General features: G+C 34.9%; 2 protein-coding genes across 5 annotated transcripts in view; both read left to right on the forward strand.

Moving 5' to 3' along the window:
- The first annotated feature begins 4,030 nt into the window (after positions 1-4,030).
- On the forward strand, positions 4,031-5,444 carry LOC115991414 (putative disease resistance protein RGA3). The gene is made up of 3 exons (XM_031115109.1): positions 4,031-4,303; positions 4,466-5,287; positions 5,418-5,444. The coding sequence occupies exons 1-3, from the start codon at positions 4,031-4,033 to the stop codon at positions 5,442-5,444; spliced, it is 1,122 nt and encodes a 373-aa protein (XP_030970969.1).
- The window catches only part of LOC115991877 (disease resistance protein RGA2-like), a 55,785-nt gene continuing 50,200 nt past the window's right edge, over positions 5,419-11,003 (forward strand). For 3 of the 4 annotated variants that reach the window (XR_004092354.1, XR_004092355.1, XR_004092356.1), the window contains exon 1: positions 5,419-7,581. Coding sequence is in view for 1 of the 4 variants with exons in the window: in XM_031115854.1 (XP_030971714.1) it covers positions 5,456-7,570 (2,115 nt within the window). In the remaining 3 variants the exon portion in view is untranslated. Of the gene's footprint in view, positions 7,582-7,956; positions 8,454-11,003 lie in introns of those variants that run through there. The other variant, XM_031115854.1, reaches the window with a different exon arrangement.

The raw sequence follows: 11,003 nt of genomic DNA on the forward strand, positions 1-11,003 counted from the left end.
CTTCTTCCAAGAAGAGTAATTGTGGGCCTGGAATAGCCCATAATACCATGAAAAAGGAGAAAAGCCCAAAATGGATCTGCTGCGAAACAACCTAAGCAAATTTGATAAAATAGAGCCTAAGACCCTTCCATTTTTATAACCCAATAGGGAAAAATGGGCCCGTAAAGGCCTAAACCTTTTGTATAAAGGGATAAAAGCAAACCTGTCTTTCCACATTAGAGAGAACACGCACGAAAGATATTTGGTACATTGTGCTTTATCTTGATTAGGTGGCAAATTAATCTTTTTTCTTTATAAGATTCTTTTTCTCATGCGACGTTGCTACTTGCTTGGGAAAAGAGCAATTACATGGTATATAATGCCAAAAGGATATAGTTTTCTGGTTTGGTGGTGGGTTGTGCTTCTTGTTGATTAATTTACTTGTATAAAAAAGGTCCGTAGTCGAGTCCACTTGTTGGTATATTTTTCTCTTTTTTTTTTTAATTAACAATAGCCACTTGCATATTAAACAAGTTGCTTGCCACCTAATCATGAAAAGCACAACTATTTTCAAAAAAAAAAAATGAAAAGCACAACTTACATAACGGTGTGGACTACTTAAAGCACTCACATATATAAGTTCAACTGGGTATTGGTTTTTAGAAATATGGACTTGCTTTCTCGTTTTGTGTGTGCAGGCTGTGATATATTGAGAAACAAAAGAATCCTCCACCATCTGCGCATCAACAACTCTTCCAAATGCAAAAGGAAAGCAATGGCTTCATCATCAATGTAAACGCACATATGTACATAGGGAATGGACCCTACATAATTTTCCTTTAATAATGCACAGTGGAATTATAACAACCCCACTCAAATGTGTAAATATGTTATTTTCAAACAAGTTATGTCATGTATAGGAAACCCTAGGACCCCTAGCTTTTGATTGTCTTCCTCTTTTGTTTGTTCTCACGTGATCATTTATTTTCAAACAAGTTGTTTGTTGTCCCTACACAATTTTCCTTCAATCATGTTTGTAGGAATTCACACAGTTTTCATTCAATCATGCTTAGTGGAATTATAAGGGCCCCTACATAATTTCCCTTCAATCATGCTTAGTAGAATTATATGGACCCTTACATAATTTTTCTTTAATCATGCTTAGTGGAATTATAACAACCCCACCCAATTGTGTAAATATTTTATTTTCAAACAAGTTGTGTTATGTATAGGAAACCCTAAGATCCCTATCTTTTGATTGTCTTCCTCCTTTGTTTGTTCTCACGTGATCATTTATTGTCAAACAAGTTGTTTGTTGTCCCTACATTTTTTTTTTTTAAGAAAAAAGTTGAATATTTTATCTAATGAATAATAATGTTTGTACATGATTTGTATTTAATTATTTTATATAAAAAAATTTTAAAAGTATAAAGAGAAAAATTATTTAAATAGAAAAAGAGTATGATATAGCTGATGAGATGGCTTAATAGGAACATAGTAATATTAAATGCTACGTCTCAACTTTTAGATATATATAAATATAGATTAGTCATTTAACTTGTGCAATGCATGGAAATAACTATTGAATGAGTTTCAAGAAAAAAAAATAAAAAAGACATTATTTTTTAGTTTGAATAGTAAGCAAAAATGCATAAAATTTTTTTTAAAAAAAAAACAATATTGAAAAAAAATGGTACAAAGTTTTATTAGTTAGGTAAAAGAAAACAATGTTATTTTATTTATTAGTAGTTTTTTGTGAGAAATAGTAAGGAATAGAATATTGTGTATCTAATTTAGTTTGTGTAATATATAGGTATATATAAAATAGTTTAGATATATATATATGTATATATATAGATTAGTCGTTAACTTGTGCAATGCTGGAAATAACTATTGAATGAGTTTCAAAAAAAAAAAAAAGGCATTATTTTTTAGTTTGAGTAGTCAGTAAAAATGCATAAAATTAAAAATAAAAATATATATATTGAAAAAAATGGCACAAAGTTTTATTAGTTAAGCAAAAAAAAAACAATGTTATTTTATGTCAAAAGGTGCCTTTTGAAATGTCATAACTCTTCAAATTTGATAAACCAAAAAGTGTTTATTGAAAAATCATCACCCTTTATATTGAATATATCAAAGATACCTATTAATCGAAAATGTACCTATTTAATGAAAATAGGTCTATTGAATGAGAAGTGGCAGCTTAAACACATGTACTACAGCAACGCCCTAGGGTTGTCCTGTTGCTAGGAAAGTCTCCCTCTGGAAACTTCACCTAGCCAGTGACATTGTCGTCCCTTCCCAGCGAAGGTGAGTTTAGTCCCTTGAGATAACTACGTTATCCCAAGGCTTGTGGGTTTTTCTTCAGGGGTCTGGGAAACACCTAGAATAGTTTTTTAATCTCTAGAACACCATCAATGGAGGACATTACAAAACACTGGAGCTCGCTTTCCCTCTTTGAAAAAGAAGGATCCGGCCTCCGTCTGCGAAAGGAGCAAGCCATAGAAGAGTTCGCCATTGTAGCTAGGTTCCTCACAAAACGTCCTCTCAATATTGAAGCCATAGCCAATACTTTCACTCCTCTTTGGAGATCCAAGTCAGGTTTTAAAATAAAAAATCTAGGTAACCATCTGATGCTTTTCTCCTTCGATAACAGGGGAGACATTGATAGAATCATCAAGTCAGAACCTTGGTCCTTTGACAAACATTTAGTGGTATTAACCCAATATGATAAAGATACAACCCCCAACCCCATAGAAATGAAGAAGGTAGCTTTCTGGGTTCAAGTTTTTGATATACCTGTTAGGTTCCGAAACAGAGAAGTTGCAGAGCAGATTTGTGAAGCCATAGGAACCATCATCCACCCCTCTGATGCCCCTGACAGTGACGGTGGCAGCTTCATCAGAGTTAGAGTTTTAGTTGATATTTCTCTACCTCTATGCAGGGGCAGACTCATCACGCTGGAGAATGGCAGAGAGCACTGGGTTTCATTTAAATACGAACGTCTACCTAACTTGTGCTATTGGTGTGGGCTCCTTACCCATGGTGATAAAGACTGCAATAAATGGATTGACAGTGAAGGCTCTCTCCAACAAAAAGATCAACAATATGGCTCCTGGCTAAGGGCCCCGCCTTTTCAAGCTTCAAGAAAAAATGTAATAAATGTGCCAGGTTTTTTTGCAAAGGAAAACATGGAAAACTCAGGCCATCACTCACCGGATCCGCCCACTCAACCACCCACAACGGCCACTGAAATGGCCTCGGTACCCACCCCTTCTCCTCTGTCAACTTTTAATGCAAATGACTTCAAGATGTCCAATCCCGAAAAAAAAAAAAAAAAAAACAAAAACCCAAACACACATAACACATATCATATTTTTTTATCCTTTACCTTTACCCATCAAGTAGATGGTTGGTTAATGCTCCCTAAGCATATATTTTTTATCCTTTACTTTCTTAGTTGTTTTTTATTTTTAAGAACTGTACAGATCCTAATTTAAGTATTGATTTAAAATTTTGAAAAAAAATAAAAGAAGAAAGAAAGAAATGAAAAAATGAAAACAATTTCACTGATGAAGCTGGAACGACTATAGTGGTACAGAATTGTAGTGTCCATTCCGGAAAAGACCTGTTCATTTTGTTGAAATGAAGCAAAGAAGAGGACCAAGATTTTAAACGTCATTTCCTTTTACATATCCTGATCAATGCCCTTTAATTAGTAAGTATATATATATATATATATATATATATTTTTTTTTTTTTTTGCTGAATAATTAGTAAGTATATATTGAACCACATAACTACCGTTGTGTATTGGGGCACGCGCGTATTTACTATCACATGGACAAAGTCAAAGATGCTGCAACTTGGTCTTTTAAGTAATTTAAAATGTTCCAACATGTACGTACCACTTAGCCACTTCCTTATAAAAAGCTGAACATGAGAAATGAAGAAGCACAAACTCAACCGCACTATTGCTAATTTCCTACTTTCTGTTCATTTCTTGCTGTGTTATCAATCCAAACTTAACTTTCAGTCTCCATTAACTATGGCAGCTGATGCACTACTTACTGATCTCTTTAAGCAGTTGACTTCAACCATTTTTCAGCTGGCTAAAGAAGAGATCAAGTTGCTTGGTGGCGTTGATGATGAAGTCCAAAAGCTTCAAGACAAGCTCGGATTCATCAAGGCAATAATGGACGATGCAGAGGAAAGACATGCAGTGAAGCAGCGTGCTGAGAAGCTTTGGTTAGGGAAGCTCCAAGACAAATACTACGAGATGGACGACGTTTTGGACACCTGGAGCACTGCAAGGATCAAAGCAAAGATAGAGAAAGAAGAAGGAAAACCAGAGATAGAGGAAGAAGAAGGAAAACCAGCTGATATTACCACTCCAGCTGTTGTGAAGAAGAAGGTAAGCTCCTTCTTCCCATCTCCATCATGTTGTTTTAACCTTCCACTGCGTCATGATCTTGGTCACAAGATTAAAACACTGAATGAAAAATTAGATGGGATTTTCAATGACAGAGAGAAGTATGGGATTGACTTTAACAGGCAACCTGAAGTAGTTGAGCGACCGATAACTACATCCTTTGTGGATGAGTCTAATATAATTGGTCGTGATAACTATAGGGAGGAGCTGTTGAGCAACCTCTTGGGCGTGGGTAGTCCAAAGGAAAGAAAACCCCGTGTCATATCTTTGGTGGGCATGGGAGGTCTTGGAAAAACCACTCTTGCCCAAATAGCCTACAATCATAGTGAGGTGAAGGCCCATTTTGATGAAAGGATGTGGGTTTGTGTTTCTGATCCTTTTGATCAATGCAAGGTTGCCAAAGCAATCATTCAGGAGCTTGTCCCTACACATGAATCCCTTAATAATACTACTTCTACATTGCAAGCTCTATTGCGTATAGTTTGTGATTTGATTAGGGACAAGAAGTACTTTCTTGTTTTTGATGATGTGTGGGCTAAAGACTCCATAAAAGAGTCTGAAAAGTGGGAGCCTTTCAAAAATGCTCTCACATGTGGTGCCGGTAGTAAAATTTTAGTCACCACACGTAATGAGGAAGTTGCGCACATGATGGGGAGCGCCAAAACCGACATTATCAATTTAGGGAATTTGTCAGTCGAGCATTGCTGGTTGATTATCAATAAAATGGCATTTTCTGATGACTATGGAGAGCAAAGTAGGGATTTAGAAGAGTTGGGCAAACAACTAGCAAATAAGTGTAAAGGTTTGCCACTTGCTGCAAAGATTCTAGGGAGTTACCTACGTGGCAAGATGAGTAGAAAAGAGTGGGAAAAGGTTTTGCACGATGATTTATGGAAATTAGAAGATCTTGAAAATGGTCTTTTGGGGCCATTTTTTTTGAGTTATTATGAATTGTCCTCGTCAGAGAAACAATGTTTCTTATTTTGTGCTGCCTTTTCAAAAGATTATCAATTCAATAAATTTGAGTTAATCATCAATTGGATGGCACAAGGATATATCAACTCAAAAGGAAATATGGAGATGGAAGTTAAAGCAGAGCACTACTTTGAAAATTTAGCCATGCGCTCTTTTTTTCAAGACTTTGAGAAAGATGGGAATGATGGTAAAATTGTAAGTTGCAAAATGCATGATATTGTGCATAACTTTGCAAAATCAATGGCAAAAGATGTGTGCTTCACAATCAATTATAGTGGTGACAAGGTTGAGAAAGACTTTAAGAGGGCTCGCCATTTGTCATTAATAATTAAAGAAACATTTCCTGAATTTGTCTATGAAGCGAAAAATTTACGCTTTTTAAATTTGGATTTTATTTCTTCTCCGATTGTCCAACCCAAGTTATTCGACCATTTGACATGTCTCCGTACATTACATTTGGAAGGTGAGTCCATTTTGGAACTTCCAAATGAGGTGGAAAAATTGATACATTTAAGATTACTCAAGTTATCTTGTATAAAGATAAAAGAATTGCCTGAAAGTATATGTAATTTATGTAATTTACAAAGTTTGGATGTTAGTGGTTGTTGGAAACTTGAGAAATTACCCAAGGGTATAGGTAAACTATTTAATTTAAGACACCTCCTGATTGATGGAATAAGAATAAAATCGTTTCCGAAGGGAATTGGGAGATTAACTTGTCTTAAAACATTAGGATACTTTCCTGTAGGCGGTAAGGGCGAAGAAATATGTAAACTGGGAGAATTAGAACATTTGAACCACATTCAAGGGAAACTTGAAATATACGGGTTGAGTGATGTGGTAGATTCTGGTGCGATCGAGAATACATTGAAGAAGAAGAAAGACCTCCGTGATTTGGTGCTATATTTTAAGACATTAGAGGAAGAGCCAGAGGAAGAGGAAGAGACAGAGGAAGAGGAGGAAGAGGAAGAGACAGAGGAAGAAAGAAGAAGAAAAATGGAGAAAGATGTAGCCATTCTAAATGCCTTAGAGCCACCTCCCCGCTTGGAATCTTTACATATTGTTTCTTATAAGGGCACCACAATGTATCCTAATTGGATGATGTCCAAATTGACCTATTTGAAAAGCCTTATGATCGAATTTTACCCAAACCTAGAGCAGTTGCCTCCTTTGGGGAAGCTGCCGTTGCTCGAAGAATTAGTAATAGATATCGCTCGAATGATTCGAAAGGTGGGAGATGAATTTTTGGGAATAGACATAGAAGAAGAAGAATTATCAGAATCATCCAAAGACATCATCATATTCCCAAACCTTAAATCTCTCGAATTTACCCAAATGGACAGCTGGGAAGAATGGAGTGGGATGGGAGGAACAATAGAAGAAGAAGAAGAAAAAGATAATAGTGCTAATGCTTTTGTTACTAATAATACTCCAAAAATTCAAATAATGCCACTTCTTCATTCCTTGCAAATTGGGTGGTGCTACAAGCTAAAGTCTCTGCCAGACTACCTGCGTAATACTCCATTACAGGAATTGCATATCTATGGTTATGAGGGCACCGCAATGTATCCTAATTGGATGATGTCCAAATTGACCTATTTGAAAAAACTCTATCTCGACGAGTGCCCAAACCTAGAGCAGTTGCCTCCTTTGGGGAAGCTGCCGTTGCTCGAAGAATTAGAAATAAGGGAAGCTCCAATGATTCGAAAGGTGGGAGATGAATTTTTGGGAATAGACATAGAAGAAGAAGAATTATCAGAATCATCCAAAAACAATAACAACAAAGACATCATCATATTATTCCCAAACCTTAAATCTCTCATATTTAAATCTTTATGGACGTGGAAAGAATGGAGTGGGATGGGAGGAACAATAGAAGAAGAAGAAGAAAAAGATAATAGTGCTAATGCTTTTGTTACTAATAATACTCCAAAAATTCAAATAATGCCACGTCTTCATTCCTTGACAATTTGGGATTGCGGCAATCTAAAGTCTCTGCCAGACTACCTGCGTAATACTCCATTACTAAAGGAATTGGAAATCTGGGTATGTCCAATTCTCAAGCAGCGTTTCGAAAGAGGGATAGGATCTTACTGGCCCAACATTTCTCACATTCCAAACATCCAAATTGATTTTAAATATGTGCAAAAAGACGGTCAACTTCCAGACAGACAGCATTGATTGATTCAGAGGTAAATCTTCTTTTCTTGCAAAACTATCCTATCAAATATATAAATACATATATGGATTTGTGCAAATAGACGCAATTAACTTAACTTCTAAATTTATCCCATCAAAAACAATTAATTATAATACCAAGCACGTCCCTTGATAAATTTTCCCAATATCACAAACACACTACCACCACCAAATCATTCTATTTGTTTGGCTTGTGATCCTTGTTGCTCTAATCTCTCAGTGCTATGGTATGGGTTTTATTATATTTTATTTTTCTTCTTCATTTTTTTGTTTAATATTATTATATGGGTCACTGTGGGTTTTGTTCATTTTGGGTTATTTAAACTAATCTGACAGCTGGTATGCTTTTCTTTTGGACATGCATGTAGATGCATGATGATAGTGACCAGATGCATGTAGATGCGGAAGAAGCTGGAGAATCATCATATAGCTTCTGTGAGATTTGTCCGGAAAGGAAAGATAGTGACCAGATGTTCAAAACTGAGAGTTGTGTTCACTCATTTTGCTCTGATTGCATTGGCAAACATGTTGCCACAAAGATCCAAGAAAGCATAACCGTTGTTACTTGCCCTGGATTGGACTGCAATGGTGTCATAGAACTCGATGCTTGCAGGGCAGTGCTTCCGAAAGACGTGTTGGACAGGTGGGACGAGGCTCTGTGCTTCCGAAACACTGATGATGTGGTTGAGGTGGACAAGATTCAGGGCAGTAATCATGAGAAAGACGATGGGGCTGGGTTTGAGGCGGATGAACAAGCGGAAGTAAACATTGATGAAGGGGATTTTTAAATCTGGACAGTACAGGGCAGTTGACATGCACAGAAGAAGACAGATACATTATGATGAGACTGGGTGTTGAAGAAGACAATGAATGAGGAGGTCAGATTCCCTTTTAAATTGTTCAATCATTACCTTTAAATCTATGTTTATATTGCTACTCTATGCCTCTTATTTCTAGTTACCTTTAATATTTCTTTCTTGGATTAATTGCTCGAATTCCATTGTGTGTTTAGATTAGTGATTATACTAGATAAAACCATTTTAACTTTTTTATTGATTGATTGATTTCAATAAATTTTTGTTTTTTAGCTACAAGTAGAGTTTTTTCTAATGATGATGGCAAGAGCAAAGAGAGATATAAAGCCTTTGCTTATGAAAATCTCTCCAAGTTTTTTCCTAATATAAGATGTTCTTCTTGTAATATCGGGATTTTTCAGAAAATAACTACAAAACCCAAACTATTTCATTAGTTAGGAAACGTTTGAAACTAATTTGGAATATAACAACTCGAGTTCAGAGGGGACGATTTCCTGGGTTTTTTATGCGAGAAATCGAGTTAAAAGAAGTCGACTTCTGCGCCTAGAAAACGAGTCCAAAGGACTCGGTTTTAAAGCATGGAAACCGAGTCCCTTGCACTCGGTTTCAAAGCCTGGAAATCGAGTCCATTGGACTCGATTTCTACTCTTTGAAAACGAGTTCAACAAACTCGTTTTTCAGGCTTAGGAACCGAGTCCTTTGCACTCGATTTCCTTTTATAAACTGCCAGCATCAGTTCCATCAAACAGCAGCACTCCCATCCAACAGCATCCCACAGCAGCAACATCACGTGGGCATCACAGTTCCCCCACAGCAGCTTCAGTCCCCCAGCCCTCCACGTGTCTGTGGGTCCCAGCTGCTGTCCCTCTTGCCGTGGTATGTTCTCTGTATTGTGAATGTCTTCCATATATCAGAAGCATCACAGTTCCCCCACAGTAGCTTCAGTCCCCCAGCCCTCCACGTGTCTGTGGGTCCCAGCTGCTGTCCCTCTTGCTGTGGGAATAAGTTCTCTGTATTGTGAATGTCTTCCATATATCAGAAACTCAGTCTATATTCAACTCACTCACAGAACACTCTCTATATTCAACTCAGTCTCTGTATTGTGAATGTCTCTCTCTTGAACACCCTCTATATTCAACTCACTCACAGAACACTCATCACACAACATTCTCAGGTAATATTTTTACAATATTGTGATTTGCTACATTTTTTTTAAAGAAAAATTTAGAACATATTAGGAAAAGTTTTGTTTTTCTTATTTGTTAGTGTAAATATTGTGATCAATTTATTTGTTAGTATATTGTGATTATTTGCTAGGTTTTTTATAAAGAAAAATTTAGAACATATTAGGAAAAGTTTTGTTTTTCTTATTTGTTAGTGTAAATATTGTGATCAATTTATTTGTTAGTATATTGTGATTATTTGCTAGGTTTTTTATAAAGAAAAATTTAGAACATATTAGGAAAAGTTTTGTTTTTCTTATTTGTTAGTGTAAATATTGTGATCAATTTATTTGTTAGTATATTGTGATTATTTGCTAGGTTTTTTTTAAAGAAAAATTTAGAACATATTAGGAAATGTTTTGTTTTTCTTATTTGTTAGTGTAAATAGTGTGATTAATTTATTTGTTAGTATATTGTGATTATTTGCTACATTTATATAAGATCATGAATCTACTTAAGAAAAAATATCTATAATGAGTAGTAATTTAATGATTAATTGTTGGGAATATTTAGTAAATAATTGTGATTAAATTACAACATATTGGGGAACTTTTTTTTGTTAGTGTAAAATATTTTGATTAAATTACAACATATTGGGGAATTTTTTTTTTTTTTTGTTAGTGTGAATATTGTGATTAAATTATTTGCTAAGTTTTTTTTTAAGAAAGTTAATATTGTGATTATTGGGAATATTTAGTACCAAATATTGTGATTATTATGTGAAAATTTGAGTACTCTAGATATGCAATTTTTTCCTTTTTATTTTTATTTTTTCATTTAAGAGAATATATAAAACTTTTTTGGCTAAAGGTTCGAAGCTCAAAATCTTATAAATCCAATTATTTTTTATTTTTTTTAAGGAAGTTGCAACAGTAAAATTGTAACATGAAATGGTCATGACCATGACCATGACCATGAATGAATGTGTAAGGATGGTGCAGCACGAGCACGTATAGTTTGTGAAAAATTTACAAATATTTGGTGTTGTTACCATTTGTAACATTCCAAGTTAGGAAAAAAGGAGCAGACTTTAAAAATAGAAAGAGAGCAAACACTGTCCATTTCCATAGCCCTCTAGGATTTTAGGGGATTAGATATTGGCAAAAAGAACGGAGTCATTAGGGATTTTTTTAGAAAATAACTACAACTATTGTGATTATTGGGAATATTTAGTACCAAATATTGTGATTATTATGTTATTACAACATATGGGAATATTTGTTTTGTTTGTTAGTGTAAATATTGTGATAATATGCTAAGTTAAAAAAAAATTAATATTGTGATTAATTATTGGGAATATTTAGTACTAAATATTGTGATCAATTGTTAGGAATATTTAGTACTTTTAGGTCTTTCTCATGGATATGAAATGGATTA

Source organism: Quercus lobata, chromosome 5, assembly GCF_001633185.2.
Source record: "Quercus lobata isolate SW786 chromosome 5, ValleyOak3.0 Primary Assembly, whole genome shotgun sequence".
NCBI lineage: Eukaryota > Viridiplantae > Streptophyta > Magnoliopsida > Fagales > Fagaceae > Quercus > Quercus lobata.